General features: G+C 35.5%; 1 protein-coding gene across 6 annotated transcripts in view; it reads left to right on the top strand.

The window, feature by feature from the left end:
- The window catches only part of ADGRV1 (adhesion G protein-coupled receptor V1), a 253862-nt gene that overhangs the window by 196794 nt on the left and 37126 nt on the right, over positions 1-19942 (top strand). For 5 of the 6 annotated variants that reach the window (XM_072922272.1, XM_030258698.4, XM_030258702.4 and 2 more), the window contains one exon: positions 11552-11709. The exons of the other annotated variant lie outside the window; for it this stretch is intronic. In XM_072922272.1, the coding sequence (XP_072778373.1) occupies positions 11552-11709 (158 nt within the window). The remainder of the gene's footprint in view (positions 1-11551; positions 11710-19942) is intronic. 6 annotated transcript variants of the gene reach the window in all.

The raw sequence follows: 19942 nt of genomic DNA, 5'->3' as shown, positions 1-19942 counted from the left end.
AGATGACACAAGCTGATCCAAGGGATATTCCATGATATATCCTGTCTGCTCAGATATAAAACCTAAGAGGAAGGAGGAGGAAGGGGACACATTTATTGTTATGTTAGTCTTATGGAGCAAATGCTGTGCATACTCAGGTCCTGCTTCCTGGCAAGTGACTGGACATCGCCTGCTGATGGGAAGTAGAACCCAAGCCTTTTCATTTTTTTTCCACATGCAGCTTTGTCCTTTGCTTTATTAAACTGCATTTATCTGACTCATGAGGTTTTTTTTATCTTATTTGCTGTCCCACCCTTCCTCCCTGTCTTGCTGAGGACAGAACAGCTCGGAGAGCACCTGACATCCTGACATCCTGAGCATCCTGCCAAAGGGAATCCACCAGAAAGCTCTAAGGCCCGGAGAAGGGTTTGAATAGTGTTGAGAGGCTGTAGAGCATAGGAGTCAACTATTACCTAGAATCATCCATAATGACCTCTTAGAGCCTCTGCCTTGGCATTGTTTTAGAAGTATGGAATTGGAGTGATGCAAAACAGATTTAGAAATTTTGTGTTGGGGGAGGATCCATGCCTGATCACAGATCCTTAGACCTATTCTAGTGGGTGTCCCCCACCAAGTCAGATTCTTGTTTTTCCTTTTCACTTCCCTGAGTGGACACATTGTGCCAATATTGGACCAGCATTTGGTTACGAAATGTTCTTTTAAGCTATACTCTTATGCAAATGCATCTATAGAAGCAGAGAAACTTGACTAAATACTTTCCTTGTAGCTGTAATCCCTCTATGGTATTTTTTGACCTTACACTAACTCTCAAAAGCCTTGTAAAAAATATTTTACGTCACTAAGTTTTCTTTCTGTGATGAAATTGGAAATTTTAACCTCTTTAGCCTGTGCTTAATGTATGATAAGTATAAATAACAGAATGATTACTCAGTGCTACTCTTTGCATGATATTATCCCTTGGAGCACATCTAAAAAAAAAAGGTTGCTTCTGAAGGCTTGGGTGGAAGGGGGAAAGTAATGCTTTGGATGCCTTTGTGACTATTGTATTGGAATACAATTTGCCCTTTTCAAAAGAAACTACAAAAAGAAAAGCTTTGCTGATGGGTTGTTTTAGAATTCTTGTGTCTTATGCCAATCTTTAGAGACACCAGCATCAGGATACAAGACATATTAGCAGTGAAAATAAAGTTTTTGGTAAATACTATTTTGGGTACTTGTTAAAGTAAATACTGCATTGTTAGGCTGGAGCTATTCATGTGGTTTTCATCCTTGGACATTGGAAGGATTACTCTTCTATTATGTAGTTTGGGTTGTGCAATGTTGTAGTTGATAGTGGCTGTAAATAGCAAAAACGATGTTAAAAAAAAAAAAAAAAACTAGAACTAGAACTAGACAAGTTCTCTGTATATGTGCAGGTGCATATCTTGTCCACCCTATGCCTGTGCATAGATTTCAGTTATTAGTCATGAAGAAAAGGAAAGAGAAGGGCAAAAGGAGGAAGAAAGGGGAGAAAGGAAGGGAGAAAAGAAAAGGAGAAAAATTGAGAAAACATCTACAGTTGAATAAAAGAAAGCTCAGCTGATGTTCATTCTAGGCTTAACTCTCTATTGCCTAGGAAATGTTTAACAAGTCTACCAGAAAAGAAAGCTTAGAACTGAACCTCAGCAGTTTCATTGGAAAAAATGCTTCAAGTAAAGAAACAAGAGCAGTCTAGCATCTTTCATTGTAGCATGTGCTTTAAGTATTTTTTTGGATTTTTTTTTCTCCAAGCATTAGTTCTTGGGCTTGAAAGTACATTTCTAATTTTTGTTTCTGTTTTGTTTTGTTGCTCTTCTAAGGTGCCCAATCCCGATAATTTTCAGTCTGTAAATACTGCTAATCCCTCCTGTGACTACTCTGATAGCCATCTGCCAATACTGATATAGTTTAAGCTCTTCAGCTTCTGTTTTCAAGCAAGCAAAATATATTACAACATGGAGTATTCTAATTTTGATTTTTGTCTACTTGTAGATTGCCAGTTCCTTGCCTACTTGTAGTTTTCCAGTAAGTGGTCCTTCCCATTGGCAAAAACTCCACAAACCAAACAAACCAAAACATATCATAAATACTTCTTTCCCATGTGTTCAAAGCAGAGCAAATGTGAAACCTCTGGTGGCTTTCATGGCTCTTCTGCGAACTTTTTTCATTCAATTTTTGTTCTTGAAATTTGCCAAAAGCAGACTGTTCTGGTTTTGACTGGTGCAGATGTAATTTTCTTCATAGTAGCTAGTACACAGCGCTGTGTGTTTTGTATTCAGGATGAAAATAATGTTGTCAACACCCTGATGATTTGGCTGTTACTGCATAGTACTCACCCTAAGTCCAGAACTTTGCAGTATTTCATTCAATGCCAGTGAGGAGCTGCACAAAAAGCTGCGAGAAAGCATGGCCAGGACAGGTAACACAAACTGGCCAAAGGGATATTCCACACTAGAGAATATCCAGTATATAAACAGAGAGAGTCACCTAGTAGGGAACAGATAGTTCAGGAATGGGCCGGGCATGAGCCAGTGGTGATGTGCATCTATATAGTGTATCCCTTGTTTCTTCCAGGTTCAGTTACTATCTCTCATTATTATTGTTAATATTTCTATTATTACCTTTATTATTATCATCATCATTGTCATTATAATCATATTCAGTATTGCTATACTGTTTTATTTCCATTATTAAATAGATCTTAAACTCAACCCACAAGCTTTACATTTCATTTCCAGTTCTCTCCACTAAAAGGATGGATGGGGGGAGTGACCAACTGGCCCTTACCTGTTAACTAGGATTAAACCACAACACAGGCTCAGCATGCCACTGTGAGGTATTTGTAAGACTGATTAGAGCAAAAAGTTTACCTATGTGTGTTGCAGAGTAGACAACTTTTTGTAGATCCAAGTATGACCTTTACTTCTTCAGAACAGTATAAAATTACAACTCCTGTCACTGTTACAGTGGTCCGTAGTAATTTCCAGATTCTATTTTAGAAATAAAATTAGCTAGTGAGTGCATTAGCTATGCAGTGTGTTTTACGTTTCTTTCTTTGTATTGCCTCCTTCTTTGTAATTTAAATAGTGTAAAAGGTATCAAGTCTATTTATAAACCAAACCTGTAAACTTGTGAAATAATGAAATAAATTCTGCCTGATATAGTCTGTTGTCCAAAAAAATGTTGATCATGAGCTGAATGCTTTCTCATGTCTCCTATTTTTTTGGTTTCTGGCTTTAGTGAAATATTAATATATATCTAGTAATCTCAAATTCTTCACTATATTCCAAGACATATTGAAAAAGACTGTCAACAGTTCTCAGTTTTTCAAAATTCTTAGATGAAATATTTTGAGGAATAATTACATTAAATTGCCCTTCAAATATTTTTCAACATCTGCCTTGATGAAACATGTAGTTTTTATTTGTGTAGTAAAGCTCATAAAAAACTCCAAATAAATACTAGATCACCTTCTATCCTCCAAGATAGCCATAAAGCATATCAAATTGGGCCACACTCTAATTCAGTTTCACTCAGTTTAAAAAAGTGTGGTCTTTTTCCAGGGTGTTGCAGGAACTGTTGTTAATATGTATAGAAGACTGTGTGAAGTTGACTGATGACTAAGTCTAAACCCATGTACCTTCAGCAATATGAATTTTTTTTATAATGTAGAAATTTCTAGAATATTGCCTACTGTAGAAACAGAAATTTCTCTCATGTGACCTGAATTTCCTCAATAACTAATGTCTGCCATCTCAAATGATACCCATGATAAGCTTAGCATGCCCACATGTTTCATTCCCTGTCAGGGGAGTAGAAAAATAAAAGAGAATTAGAATAGTTATGAGGAAGAAATTATTTCCTGTAAGGATGTTACAGGACTGAAACACATCGTGGAACACAGTGCCCAGAAAAGCTCTGGATGCTCCATCCCTGGAAATGTTCAAGACCAGGTTGGATACAAATTGGAGCAACCAGATCTAATAGCAGGTGTCCCTGCCCATGGTAGTGCAGTTGGAACAAGATGAACTTTAAGATCCCTTCCAATGCAAACCCTTCTAGGATATTGTGAATCTATTGTTTTATTGTTGGTTAATGTATTTATGGAAAAGGATAACTGTTACGACATAAAAGGAAGAAGAGTGGAAATCCATAATCTGATCAGGTTGATTAATCAGGTCAAATAGGCTTTGACACTGCAAGAGCCAATCTGTTTAATCTCCTTGAAGGGTTTATCCACCACTGACTTGGTCTTAAACAGTTGTTAAACCCATTGTTTTCCTGAGTGCCATTTTAAAGTAAATTAATATTATTCTCGTTTTCCTGTAAAATGCTTTGCTGTAAAACTCAGTGTCTCAGAACATCAGATGTTTGATAGATAAGGGCACTTGTGATTTTTTGTCAAATTTAGCCTTTTATAGTTTCAAGATACAGACAAAAGATATTGTCCTTGGAATTCAAGGTAATAGAATAATGAAACGAAACTGTTTTTACCATATTGAGCAATTGTTAAATTTTACAATTTTAAATATTTGTTGCTCAGAAGGGAACAAAGAATGTCAGTCCTTCCATTTTTTAACAATTGTCATTTCCTTAGCAATGTCGCTTGTTACTTATTTTTGTTTTCCTTTTTTAATATTAATTATGTAATTGTGCTAACAGTAGTTCCAGTATATATGTTGTCAATTGTTTCTTGTGTTTCCTTTAAAAGTATTAGTGGAAAAAAAAAGAGAAAGAATGACCTTCTGTATCATGTAGCTGAAATACCTCTCCAGATTTTAGGAAGTGTGATGTTTTAAGGAATCAGAGAAGACTTTGTCATTACCAACATATTCAGTATTCAGTGAAGAGCTGCAGAAAAAAATTGAAATGTCAGATAACATGCTTTATCCCGTTGAGAAGAATCTGCTTTAATAGATTTGAGGCAGGAAGAAAGGAAAGGGAAGAAAGGAAAATCAAGGTAAATCAGTGATTCTAGCTGGCCAATAAGTAGGTTAATTTTGTCAATTTATAGATTTAAATGTATATAATTTTCTAAGGCTACATCTTTTCCAAAGGGAAAGATGTCTCTTAATTTTCCCTAATCTTTCTGTGTTTGTTGTATTTGAAAATAGCAATTTAAATTAAATTGATATCTGCAGTATAGACATCAATGAGAAAATATTTTATATACTAAAGCTATTTCTCAACATTCTAGGCCTGAAAAAAGCAACATATAAATTGTCTTAATGATTTGTATTGAAGGAAAAATAGCTAATTAGTTTCAATATTAAGTTTTTTTCCAGTTATAAAATGATTAACAAGTCATTACATACTAGTATGGAATTATACCTTGGAGGAGAAGTATACTACAGACAACCTTTCTAAATTTATTTTTAGCCTCTTTCATGGAACAGACCTTTCACAATAGAGACATACACAGAGCTTTTGAAAATATGCTTTATGTTCTGTTCTTTTTATATAAACATATATATATATATGTTTAGAAACATTTGAGATGGAAAAAAAGTACTGTTTAAAGTGACACCGTGCATGAAATAGGAGACTGGGAGGATACAAGCTGAAGTCTTGAAGATGGTGAAATTGAATTAGTTTAGATAGGAATAGTGCAAGAGAAACAACCAATAGGAATATCTTACTGTCAAAGTATTATGATCTGATTATAAGAGATGCTTCTGGCCAAATTCAGGTGCAAATGAGACCATATGCTGAAGTCAGTAGGACAGATTAAATTTAACAGTAAATGTAAGGTAGAGAGATAGAAAAAAATAGGAAAGTGATAGGGATGGGGATAGGGAGGAAAGAAACAGAGTGAGAGATGAAGCAGAAGTTGAAAAGATATCATATTCACCACATGGATGCCTGCAGCATCCCTCTGGTCCGTTTACATCCTGGTCTTCAGTGATGGGGGTCTCCTTGTTGCTCACCTGAAGGTACTGCTTTTATACAGTCCGAGTTCAGAGTTTGACAACTTTGGCTGGCATGTGCATCCTATCTCACAGTTTTCACTGTGTGTATTTTTTGTCCAGAGAAGTTTTACAGACCTCACAGTCTGTACATTGAAATTTTGTCTTGTATACTAATTCCAAATCTTCACCTTCGTTAGGCCTGGAGTTAATGTCTTCCTGTTTTGCCATCTGTACTTATCTCCAATTCCATTGTCATGGCTTATTTTATGGGGACAGTGTCCTGGCTAGGTGACTGCATTCTTTGAGCCCTCACACCACCCCATGTCTCAAATACTGTCTTCCAGGGACTCAGTTTGTGGGTTTTCCACAGGGGTGGTGCATACATAGAAAAGACAAAGGAGAAAAGACAGAAGCAACAGAAGTAATAATGCCAGTAAGCATAAAATGTACAACAGCTATTCCAATCATCAAATGTAAAAATCCAATTGCAATCATCAACCCAATTCTCAGTAGACACAGCTCCCAATTTCTGACTACCAACTATTAGAATACGGATTTTAGCCAGGTATTTGGGCTAATTTCCTGAAGGGAAATTACGGGTTAGAGTGGTTGAGAAAGTTCTGATGTTTGAATAGCCATTTCTGTGGCTCAGGCTTTTTCAGTTGCTGCTATTGTGAATGGTAATAGTGCATTCAGTTGCAGTAAGATGCAAGATGCAAGGAACAAGATACCCTTGCTCCTTTAATAGTAACATATCTAATACCAATGACTTTGTAAAGCCATTTTTTGACAGTTGTTGGAATTGCAGGTTAAGATCTCTAACTCATATCTGGTCCATGACTGAAGGCATGTACCTGCCACATAACATTTTCTAGAACCCACTGGTTCTGTGTAAAAACTATCTTAACTAAAACCTATCTTTAATCCCACTGTATCTGGGGCACGTATATTACTGATCCATTCTTAGCTTTGTTCAGGAGAATTAAGTTCCTGTCATGTCCTTCCTGCTGATGAATAGTGAAAAACACAATTTGGGCAAATGGATGGAACTACTATCCTGCACCTAAGACCAGCATGTACAGTTAGGCTCAGTCATTTTTCATTAGAATATCCCCAGACTAATCCAAGTGATATACTATAAAGTGGCTTGTCTTGCAAATTCAGGTGTCTTCTATCAAGTACATTTGGAGCTTGAAATTAGCTACAGAATTACACAACAAGTGTTGATTTTTAAGTTCCATACAGGGGTATCCCAAACAAATACATGTCAAGTATTATGACATGTATTTTCTCAGTCAGCCAAGACTCAAGGGGATGACCAGGTCTTGCAGCACAATTGATGATTACCTTTGGACACTGAAGCAAATGTGAATGGGTTTGTTGAGGATGTGTCTTCCTGTTCTCTAAAAGCTTCAAAATAGGGTTTTTTCTCAGCCTTATCAACATATTGTTGGAGAAGTTTTGTAGATGATGACAGAATTACAGAATATTCTGCTTTGGAAGGGACCCATATTCCTGTCCCACTGTGTAATTCTACACACCATGAGAAATTAAGTTTTAGCACACAAAGTTCTCACACAAAATACAAAAAAGTTCTCATGTTAAAAAAAGGTTCTTATATAAAAAAAAATTTCAGACAAGCACATCTTAAAATTGAGCCTATACTTAGTTCTCCAGAGGATAGATTAAAGCTCTGTTGTGATTTAATTTTAACACAAAACAAAAGCTATGGCTACTGTTGATGGGGTCATAAGTGACATTAATTATCTTCCAAATTTAATTGGTTTTTTAGCTCTCTTTACTATTATTATTATTATTATTATTATTATTATTATTATTATTATTAATAATAATAATAATAATAATAATAATAATAATAATAATAATGATATTAATATTATTAAATTTTATTTTCAGTTGGCAAATTGTTTGCATTACATTCCTTTGCAATTACTGCTACAGGAAATTGCACCCACGAATTAGAAGCATGTGTAGTCCACAGGGTACTGTAGTTACTCTATTGATTGGAATAGGTAAAAGAAGTGAGGTGAGGTTAAATTATCCTCTTAAGACACATGCTAGAAAACCTAACAGTAGATCTGACATATCAATGTGAGAATACAAGTATTTTCAAAAACAGTTACAGGTCTTGACAGGTGGTAAAAGGCTTTTCTAAATTTTATCCATGACACAGTTTTAGTCCGTGGCTGTCCATCATTCTGATTTAGGAAAGAGGATTCAGTTATTTCCCAAGTCATATTTTATTTTATTTTCTTGAGATCATTTATGTTACTTATTAATATTTCTGATGTTTCTGAAAAATTTTGCCAGGTTATGATAATTAAAAGCCTTCTGTGGGAGAACTCTGAAGGTTAATACATGTTTGAATGATTTCAATATGCATAAATTCTTGAACCAACTCCCATGCTAAATTTGGTTGAATTTTCTAATTCTCAACTGGTTGAAATAAAATAGTATAACCATAGATAAAAGTCAAAGCTTTTCCCACACCATTATTTTTTAGTAAAAAGACAAACTCAGCAAAAATCTAACTAACAATACATAAAGTGTTTTTTTCTAGTGTAATCATACTAATATTTGGTCTCCCAACAAGTTCCTGACAATTAAAACACAAAAAAATCACAAAATTTGATAAACTGAAAAGACAAGCAGTTATGGGGGCCAGTTAAACATTCTATCAGTTTCTTTTATCACTTTCCTATAAAAAGGTACTTATCTCAAGTTCCTGTTGATAGCTTTTCTTACAGGCACAGTGTTTTGAGACATGCAATTGCATTCTTTAAGTCCTCACACAAAATTAACAGAGAAATTTATAGCAATCAAGACAAAATCAGTGGTCAAAACAAAGTAGTTAGCACAGAACCAAAGTTGAGCCCTGCAGTCAGTTAACAAGAGTGAAGAAGGACAGTCTGGGACAAATGCTAAATTACTATCTTTCCAATGCTAGAAGAGACCTAAGCTGGGATCAAAAATTCTCAAAAGGGTGAAAGGAAAAAAAATTCATTCTGATAAAAGGACGTGTTACTAGGAAGTCACAATATCTCTGTAATACAATGAGAACCTCTGAAAAAGCTAAAAGTGCTGTTTTTCTGTTGGCTTTTTGGCTTTTTTTTTTTTTCTTGTTTATTTGGTTGGTTGCTTGTTTTGTTTTGTTTTGTTTTTTTTTAATCTCTCTTGCAGAAGGCGTATTTCAGTGGATAGATTTTTTTTGGTTGTTTAGTTATTTTTTGCTATCACTAAAATTCAAAACAAACAAAACAAAATACTTACAGAAATCTAGGGCCTTAAAAAAGTAAAGAAAAAAGGAACTTGCTGTAAAGCTATACTGCAGTAAATAATGCTTGTCTTCAGACAAATAAGGTTTATAATTATGTTGTTTTTTCAAGTTTCTACATCAGTCTTTCTAGTCTTTTAAAATAGAGTAGTTGTTTTCTGAAACATCAACTTAGCTGATATTTTGAGGTATTTTTTAATGTTTCTATCCAGTGCTAGGAATAGGCAAGACACAGTAGTTCCATGCAACAAATGTGTCATGATAATGGATTAATAGCTGTGTCCCCAGTATTAAGTATAATAAATAATTGCAGTTGGTCCCAATAATATTATCCCATATGATTTCCATAATAAAATATATCCATCAACATTCATCATCACATGACTATATATAATAAGTCTTATAGGATGACATGATTGTCATTGACTTGCACACCATTGCTTCAATAAAAAAATATAAGTAAGCTTCAAAGATTAATATGGCTTTATGTATTTCTTTACATAACTTTCCAATATATTTTTTAGAGCAGTACCTAAGGTTATTAGTAAAAGTGATGCATCTTTGTAGGTTTTCATTTTTATACAGCTTTTTTAACTGAATATAAAGTAGTGTCCATAATAAAGTTTCAAGAAATTCTGGTAGGTTTTTTTTTGGAGTGTATATGGTCTTTGAAATATAAAAATTCATCAAGTTGAAAAAAATACAGATTTGAGAACATAAATATGATTTTATAGAGGATTATTCTTGTGCTAAGATTCTTGCCTTCAGTATAATCATTAAAAGCAGCATAGGTCATGGTATTATTGTTTCGTTTCTTAGTGCTAATTTTGCCAACTCAAGAATACATTTGGGGAACAAAAATAACTTTCATACCTAAGAAATAGTCAAAATTGGAAGGATAAAATGAATGGGATGTTGTGTCCCATATCAACCATGTTGAGAGCAGGTCAACCTTCCCTCTCCTCAGCATTCATGAAGTCACACCTGGAGTACTGGGTTCAGTTCTGGTCTTCTCAGTACAAAAGGGACATGGACAGACTGTACAAATTTCAGTGAAGGGCCACCAAGATAAGTAAAGGACTGAAGTATCTCTTCTATGAGAAAAAGAACAAACACTGAATTGCAATGCAGAGTTCCTACTCTCCTTGATGCTTACTTGTTCAGTTATGTTATCAGATGATATCAAAGCTTGGTGTCTGACCTAGGCCCTACATTCTGCAGAGAGCTGTGAAAGGTATCTAGATTGTGGTTGAGATTATTTTTGGTATCACTGAGTATGCATGACTGTTGTTCTGAAAGATACAATGCAGGATGAAATCGTAACTTCCTGTCAGTATATGAAAGTACACCTAAGCAGATCCAGAAGGTTTATTCAACCAGGTATGTCAGTGAAACATGTACCTAGGCCTCTCTGAGACATATATCGGCATCAATGCTAAGCTCACTTAGACAAGCTGATCTGAGAAACAGAAGGGCTGTAAGTTACACCCTCTAAATAGGGATAGCAGTGATCATATAATCTCTAGACATGCTGACTCCTGTGCCGTCCCTTGGGCTGCTCTGTTGTGCGTCATCTGAAGAGTGGGTCAGTGGCTGCAAAGCACATACTGGTCTCCAGGGAGAGCACAGACAACCCTGCTCTCTCATACCCCTGAGAGCTCTCTTTAACTATCATGTCCATTTTCCTCAAGTCATCATCATATATGCATAATCTGACTCTTTCAGGGATAATTCATGTTCTTGAAACATCTTTAAAAATAATTATAACTTAAATAAATAAAAAGGGCAAGGAGAGACCAAACAATTGTGGGGAAAAAAAATGGGGAGGGAGTGAGAATTTGGTTTTCTGTGATCAAATGACTTGATAAGGAATAGTTAAATTGTCTTTAGGACTCATTCATTTATTTTAAAAAAGACAGTTTTCAGAATTTAATTTGTGCTTTCAGGAGCTAGGTATAAAAAATTGCATAATGTCCTTTTAGAAATTGGTGACTAAGAATGATCCCTGGAAATGAATATAGCAGCATGTAGTTTGTTAAAATATAATATTTTTCATTGCAAGTTTAAATTTTTCCAAAATTGGTTAAGCTAAATATAACATGCATACTGGGAGAGCAGAAGTTATACTTCTTAAAATATAAGTATGAGATAAGAACCAACAGAACACAAAGGAACCTATCAAGGTTACTCTGGGAACAGAGTTAAAGAATTTGTGGTTTGTAAAGCACATCCTTTTTCAACAATATTTCTTTCTGTATTCTATTTATGGCCTTTCAAGGTGTTGCTTATGCTTATCAACAGCATTTTTTTTCCATTTTTTTTCCATCAGGTGTTTCATTCCAAATGCTTATGCTGCTCTCTTCACTGCTGCTCTGGTGCCATTAATGTGCCTGGTGGTGGTTTTTGTGGTGTTCATCCACGCCTACCAGGTGACTCCTCAATGGAAGGCATATGATGATATTTTCAGAGGAAGAACAAATGCAGCAGGTATGATTTGTCAGATAAGTATGATATGCAAATAAGCTGTACTTTTGAATGGTACGGACTGTTCTCACCAGTTCAGAGAACACCACCTGAAACCATGGTTCAGTAGATACATATACACCTAGATTGTGCCTGCCCCTTTGAAGTCTGTGAAAGTACTGTGATGATCAAAACTATGCAGATGCTTAATGGTCTGAGAGGGTAAAAAATATGTAAAACCTAGAACAAGAAATTAGTATCACTGGCCTTGTGACTAAGTTTAGTCTAGCTAAAGAGAAGAACAGAAATAAAACAAAGTACTGCCCTGCTTGGAGCACTGTGTCCTCATGCTAGATTTTGGCTGGAAGTATTGAACATCCTATCCCAGGGAGGCCTGGGATCAAGTGCAATGATTGCCCACTTGCAGAGCATGTGGATTACCTATGGATGCAGGCTGTACCTCCTGCTCAACCACAGGCGATGGGCTCAGCTTTGGTCACTGTGTTTTGCAGTGTATTTTTTGGTTGTGAAGCTACGTACAGTGTGCTCTGTGCACTGGACTATTAGGAGTTAATGCCTCTGTTTTGAAATTTCATATGCTACTTGCAACTGAAATGTGCTTGAAAGGAAAAATCTGTCTTTTGAAAAACAGGAAGTTTCAATCGGCCTCCTCTATCAGAACAATTTGAACTACAGTGTTCCTAAAATAAAATTGCAGCAGTTTAGACCAATACTGTAATAATAATAGGATGCTCTGTGGGAATCTTAGAATATTTCTGTTGTCTTCATGGATTTTGTGAAAAGAAAATTAGCTTTATAACCCAATGTAAATAATTTTTTTTTTAATATTTGGGGTACAGAGATATATTCCTTTCTTGAGAATATTATAATAAACATTAAGTATTTATAGTCTGGACATTTCTGCGAATATTTATGTTTTTTTTAATGACACAATGTTAGCTTGGCTAAGATCTGTATGAATTTGGATAAGGTCTGATGATATTCAAGACCTTAGTTGCACTTTTTAATTTCTCTCTGATATAAATGCACAGGGGTGGCTCCTCTTGTCTTCAGTTAATTTATTTATAATTAACTTTGTTTGGGTATCTAAGGATATTCCTAATAATATGTTGAGGGTTACAGCTTGTCTCAGAGCTGTTAAACTAAAGGAAAAAGCAGATGGAATATTGAACTAATACCATAAATACAGTTATCGTGCAAAATGGCAGAAAGTACTAATAGAAAGTATAACTGCATGGCATTAAGACATGAAATAGTAGGATTGAAACAAATCTTTGATTTAGCATAGGAGTCAGGGTTTTTTTCTTTAATAGAATCTAGAAAATAGGGTGGAGAATGCCAAAATCCCAGAAGAAAAGAAAAAAAATCAGAAAGAGAAACGTTCAGTAAGATCCCTTTCATTTTTTGTTTTAAGTCAATTGTAACTTTTACTACTGGTGCACCTGCAAGGCAAACTGCTGTTTTGATACCAGAGAGCTTTTGTAAGCACAAATGAAATACTGTATACAGTAATGGTGAGAGCAGGTTGGAGAGGGCTGTATTAGTGAGAAAAACAAGCTGTCTCCTGCAATTCATGGTGGCTACAATTGTATACGGGGACTTCATGTAGCTGTGTTTATGATTTAAGCTTCTAGAGAGAAAATATGGTGATTTCTATAGTTTGTCACGTTGCTTATAACTACATAACACAGTACTAACTGTTGACTAAAGGTATGCCTTTTTTGACTGAATATTTGTCTTCTGAAATTAAAGGTGTTGGTAGTATATTTACTCAGTTTTTAATATCTTCTGGGTATATTGTGCTTGTAAGACATAGTCAAAGGCAGTTTGAAGTGGTAAGGCCTAGTATCGCTTATAAATCTTGAATCTTGACATTGGCTCAGCTGACTCTATCTTATTACCAAATTCCTGGGAACTGCTCCTGCTCCTGTTATTGTAGCCACATAAATGGCTGCTCTGGGAAGCAACATTTTTCACATCAGTATATTTTTCTGCAATCAGTCTCATGATGATATTTTAATTCTGAAACATAGAAGAGGTCTTGGATTATACCTGCACCAACTTTTGGTTTACAAGAGACTATGTGTTAGGAAAATCTTTTGGCAATGTTGTCTCCTTAAGTTGCACAGACATACATTATTTTTTCTGTTTTCTTATGGCAATGAATAGGCTATAAGATATGAATATGCCATCTCTCTGTTTCATCCAAAACCAGAGGAAAGGTGGAGCCAACAAGCAAGAGTTTATGTCAAAGGCCTTAGAGAATTCAGGACAGATAACATCAGTTGCTCTTCCCTTTTCTATTAATATATTCCCTCCATTATGTACAGCCACCACGTTATTCTTCTACGGCTATTAGAATAAATTCTGTAAATTCTGTAAAACATCTTGCTGAACTTAGGTAATAGCGTGGTGGTTTACTAATTTTTTTCTGTTCTAGGAGCAGAGTTTGTTACTACCCACACTAAAGGAGACTCCTGTGTCTTTTTCTTTCCCGAGAGCAGAATAACAATGCTTTATGTTTATGTATATTTATTTTTTCACCATACATGCCTAAAAGAAAACATTTGGTAGCTGAAAAGGTGATCTGTTTCTAGACAGATAAATATTTTCTTGGAAAACTGTAGGGTATAATTGGAGGGTCTATTACTTTTATTTATACAATGCCCATTTTTTATTGTACCTCCTTTTCTGTTATGCATATATTCTTCCTAGTCCTTTATATTTTTCCTGAGTATCTTTAAGTAAATTCTCACCTCTTATACCCTTTGCTGGTAGTTTCAAGAAAATACCATGGCCCAAAGACAGCTAGCCCAAGAAAAACTATTTTAGTAACTGGTGTTAATTCCTTTGGCAGTGGTCTGTGGTCTTCCTAGAAGGTGTTTATACTTCTTGTGACTAGGTTATCAATGTAAACGAATGTGATTAAAGCAAGGTTTTAGTGTAGAATAAACACAAGTATATAGGGTTTGCCAAATTTTAATGTAAGCAATATGCACGTGTCTCATTACCTTGTCTGCAGCACCAAATATGTGAGTTTGCCCTCTCATGCTTTTTTTTACTGTTCCAGAATTTCTGTTACTGGTCATGCTGGTTTGCATGGTGATGGCTGTTTACTTAGCTCAGGGAATTTTCCTCGACAGTAGAGGTCTCAAGAAAGGGCAGGGGAGAGTCAAGAATTAGTTATCTCTTAGAGCAGTCAGCTTTTCCTTCTCAAAAGTGAATGTTGGAAAGAAAAGTGTGAAAGGTTGAAAAAACTGTGAAAGATGATTTTCAAGGAATGCTAGCTCTATCTCTGTAATCATTCAGAGATAGGCATTGAGTTTACTTAAAAAGAGTCCTCACTTTGTACTTGTTCTGTTTGCCAGCCTTTCAGCAAACATGTTCTGGTGGCTGACTGTCCTCCTATATATAGAAACCACCTTCTCAAAAGTTAGCCTTGACAGGAGCCAAGTCAGAGTGTTCATTGGATAAACAGCCTTTGGGCTAACTAATATTTAAGTTTGCATCACAGGACACAGTTGGCCCTCCTGGCTGCCAGGGCACTGGTGATTCATATTCAGCTTCCATTTGACCAAGACCCCAGGTCCATTATCATGGCGCTGCTTTCCAGCATCTCATTTCCCAGTCTGTCTGTCCCTCCATCCAGGGTTGCCCCACCCCAGGTGCAGAATCTGGCACTTTCTCTTACTGAACTTCATATGGTTGGTGTTTGCCCATTCTTGTGCCCACTCCTGTGATTTGCTGAGGTCGCTCTGCAGGGCCTCCCTGCCTCCAAGAGTCAACAGATCCTCCTACATTTGTATCATCTGTGACCTTGCTTAGTGTCTCTTCCAGTCCTGTGTCTAAGTAATTTATGAAGATGTTGAAGAGCACAGGGCTGAGGATGGCACCCTGTGAAAATCCACTAGTGACAGGTCCTAAAATTCATATACAGAAAATGAATAGTAACAGGACAGCAATCCAATATAAATGGTTTTATTTTCTGTTTGCTAACCTTTCCTAATTTCATAGAAAGATTTAAAAATGTAAGAGAAGAATTTGATTTTTATTCCCCCCCCCCAATAATTCTAAATTGATAAGCTTCATTTATTGAATGAATCTTGAACTAACATAATTTTCACTGGCAGGCCCTCCTCATAAATATGCAGTACAACTTACCTGAATCAGATATCATAATTGCAACAGTGTCAGAATTAATGTAAAGATTAAGACCTCATGTAGTGAAAATAGGACTTCAAGAAGAATGCCTTGGATATTTAGTTGTAAAATTTTAACTATCTACTTTCATCTTCCTTCATATAAATTTCTTTAATATGAAATTGTAGAATGGTTTGGGTTGGAAGGGACCTTAAAGATCATCTAGTTCCAGTCTCCAAATATATTTATTGTGTTAGCAGCATACAATTCCTTGTTACAACAGAACATGCTGAATCGTCTGCCTACACCCTACTAAGAGTTGTGGACAGCATTCACAGTATTCAGCACGCACACTGGATATAATATTTTAGTCCTCATAATGCTCCAGCAGGTTTTCTTTTTTGTAATTAGGAAAAAAACAAATCTTTGCCTTCAAGATTTTTTACAAATTCTATTAGAACAAAATGAACAAGCATAATTAGAAGCTGAAATAAAGAACTAAGATATGAATAAGTCAATAAATGCATCCTCTTCACTCATGTAATTTAGATTGCTTGCACTGTGCTACACATGTCCAAATTAGATTTTTCCTTTGAAGAAATCTGCAGAAGCAAATGAATTGTGACTACACAGTTGCAATTTTAGCACTCATTTAATATTTTGCAACTGTGCATTTAAATAATTTTATATGGAAATAACTAGGCTCATATTTTTATTTATCCAGTTGATCTACTACTTTTCTGGGATTTCCAATGTTCCCCGCGTAAGAATAATAGCATAAGCTATGATAAAATACCCCTTTTTCCCCCTTTTATTATAACACAAGGTGTCATAAAGTTGTATGTGAAAATTTGCCAAAACCTTGAGATTTAGTGCAAAGGTTAGAGAGGCTAGTCTTTTATGCTTTTGAAGCAGTGATGTATTGTTATACTTAATGGGACATATGTTTTTCTTTTAGAAAGTATACTTAAATTTCAAAATTTTCCTTGCCACAAGGATCAGCAGATCAAAAAATATAAATTAACAAAATATTTTGACACATTTTTGATTTCTATTTCTGCAAATTTTCAATGAACATTTTTTTCCAGTTCAATTTCATGGACATGGATCTACTATTTAACATTCCCAGTCAGGATTCAGTGGTTTTGTTAAGATTCATTGATTGCATTTTCTCAGTGGTGTATTTCCTTCTTTGAACTTTATGAGAGAAATCTGTTTTGCTTGTTTTGTTTTGTTTTTTTTTTTTTATTTTGGCCACAAAAGCCTGTTACCAAACAATTGAAAACCAAGCCAGCAGGATGTGGAACACTGTTTTTCAAGCTTATTTTAAAAAACTGGTTTTGTGGCATTTTTATATTTACATTGCTAAGTTTAACTGATAACTTCTTAAGCAATAGCCTGTAAATATTTTACTAATTTAGGCCTCCCACAAATTGTTGACATTCTGTGAAGCAACACATTCTCCCCAGTCATCTGGGGAAAAAAGGCCTATAAAGATCTTTCAGGTTTTGCAGTAGGTCTTCATGTTTAGCTAAAACCTGTTAAAAGCTATTAAATTTTCATTATCAGTTGCAGTTCAACAGCCTAAGGAGAGGACACACAGTTAATATTTATAGGTAAACTCAGAAGATAATTAAAGCTGTATTATTCAATTGTTTCTTTTCCTGAATTTCTTATTTATTAAAAAGAATAAAGAAAATGGGAAAAAAAAAGAAAAAACATAATATGGACCAACACAGTGGTGAGAATACAGACATTTCAATACAGTATTAATGCACAGTTCATGCTTTATTTTCCACAGTTAACTGATATAGATATTTTCTGCAAGGACACATTCTGCAGTATACATCAAAGCATTAATATAATTTAATAATTTTCAGTTTTCTTAATTTCTATGTGATTTAATGGAAGGAAGGAAGGAAGGAAGGAAGGAAGGAAGGAAGGAAGGAAGGAAGGAAGGAAGGAAGGAAGGAAGGAAGGAAGGAAGGAAGGAAGGAAGGAAGGAAGGAAGGAAGGAAGGAAGGAAGGAAGGAAGGAAGGAAGGAAGGAAGGAAGGAAGGAAGGAAGGAAGGAAGGAAGGAAGGAAGGAAGGAAGGAAGGAAGGAAGGAAGGAAGGAAGGAAGGAAGGAAGGAAGGAAGGAAGGAAGGAAGGAAGGAAGGAAGGAAGGAAGGAAGGAAGGAAGGAAGGAAGGAAGGAAGGAAGGAAGGAAGGAAGGAAGGATTTCTGTTTTTGTGCCTTTGTTTAAGTGGGTTGTTGGTTAATTCATTTAGTAGATTTTCTAAGGGCTTGCACATTGCTTTTCCCAACTTTAAAGAAAAAAGCCCCTTTTAACAGCAAGTCATTTTTCAATAATTTTTCACTATGTACTATGAGCAGTTGTTGCCTGAAATGGTACAGGACATTTTCCATTGCTTCTTTCCTGCCCGGTAAAATAGGTTGTAGTAGGCAGCATCAAACTATTAATTCATAATCAATAGGTACTACACAAGGACGAGAGGTGAAGCATGGGAATTGTCACTTGATTATGGCATTGAAGTTACAATGCCATATTTGAATCCACCTTAATCTTCAACTTGCTGTTAGGTGAGCTATCAAAAGTATGACAGTGCATCATAGTTCAAGGCTCCCCCTCATCTTCTTTTTCATCCTCGCAGTTGCTTCCATTTCCTTCTTCTTCAATGCTGCTTGCCCTCCCAGTCTTGGACTACAAAGTGCTCTTAGTGCTCTCAGATGCAGAGGCTGACATCCCCTTCTCATGGTTTCTAAAAAAGGTGTATCATGCATACAAATGGAGTTGAGGAACAGGATACACTTAGTACTGAAAAATAATTCTTCTTAATTTTTTTAGGTGATTTCATCCTGCATTCTAAAATTTAGTATCTGTCACCACTTTTCCCATCCTTTCAAGTGTGACAAGTGTTGCAGTTCTTATTTCTGAAGAAGCATGCACAGGCTCACTGGAGCCATGTGGGGTTGAAATTCTTTGTGGACATCAGTAAGCAGCCTGCTTAGGTTACAGTAGTTTTGGGTGTAGACATAGGAGATAATGAAATTATTTTTCTCAGTAGGTCATTACAAACAATGAAATCATAGAATGGCTAGGGTTGGAAGGGTCTTTTAAAGGTCATCTAGTCCAACCTCCCTGCAATGAGCAGGGACATCTTCAGATGCTTTATAATGCAACATAGAGTGAAACTAAGCTGTCGCCAGTCTTTATCTTCTTTGTGAGGTTTATTTCAGAAATATAGAATTTTAAGGGTTTAGTTTGTTACAAACTTAGAAACACTGTAGGTGAAATCATAACTGTTTGGAAATGTTTCCTGTTTTATTTCTTGTCCTTGTTTCCATTATAAGGAAACCAAACAACAAACACAAGGCTCATAGCTTTTTCAGCTGGGCAATCTGGCATTTAATTATCTGAATCTTATGATGTTACTGTAGAGTTCCTTGCACTGACAATTCTTCTGAACTATCAAAGTTCAATATGATTTTGTGAAAGAAGTCCCCTGAAGATTTCTAAATAGGAAAAAAAAAGCCCTGTGTCTGGTTAGGGAAGCTCCTGAGTTGAAAATGGGAGAATTGATGGGAGAAGTATCATATCTATCCAACTTTTTGGCCCTTCTTGAAGGCAAGACTTTTATATACTCAGTACAGTTCCTTTTAGGTTCTTGATGAGGTGACTAAATTTTTCCATCATCCACATATTTTTCCTGGTTCATGAATTTTGTAATCTAATCCAAGATCATATTGAAAATATTGCAGCCTTTCTTTCAAATTCTCACAGTCACAGTTTGTGTGAATCACAAAATCTTCTGTTCACTCTAAGGACTCTCCTATTTAATAAACTACAATTGTATTACCCTTAATAACTTAGTATAATGTATTGCAGCCCTCAGAACAGAAAATTAATTTTACAGATTAACAAGGAAATTATCTTTTCTCAATAAGGAAGAAGTGTCAAACGGGATACTTCCAGTCGTTTGGTAAATTGAATGTATGCAATTTCACCTAGTTAAATATCAAGCTGGACTATGTTAAGTTTTCAAGCTCTAACAAGCTGCAACTAGAGATGCACAAACTGCATTTATCTGTATT

The sequence above is a fragment of the Taeniopygia guttata genome, chromosome Z (genome assembly GCF_048771995.1).
Source record: "Taeniopygia guttata chromosome Z, bTaeGut7.mat, whole genome shotgun sequence".
NCBI classification, from domain to species: Eukaryota; Metazoa; Chordata; class Aves; order Passeriformes; family Estrildidae; genus Taeniopygia; species Taeniopygia guttata.
The sequence above is the reverse complement of the archived record's forward strand: the minus strand, read 5'-3'. Positions and strand labels throughout refer to the sequence as shown.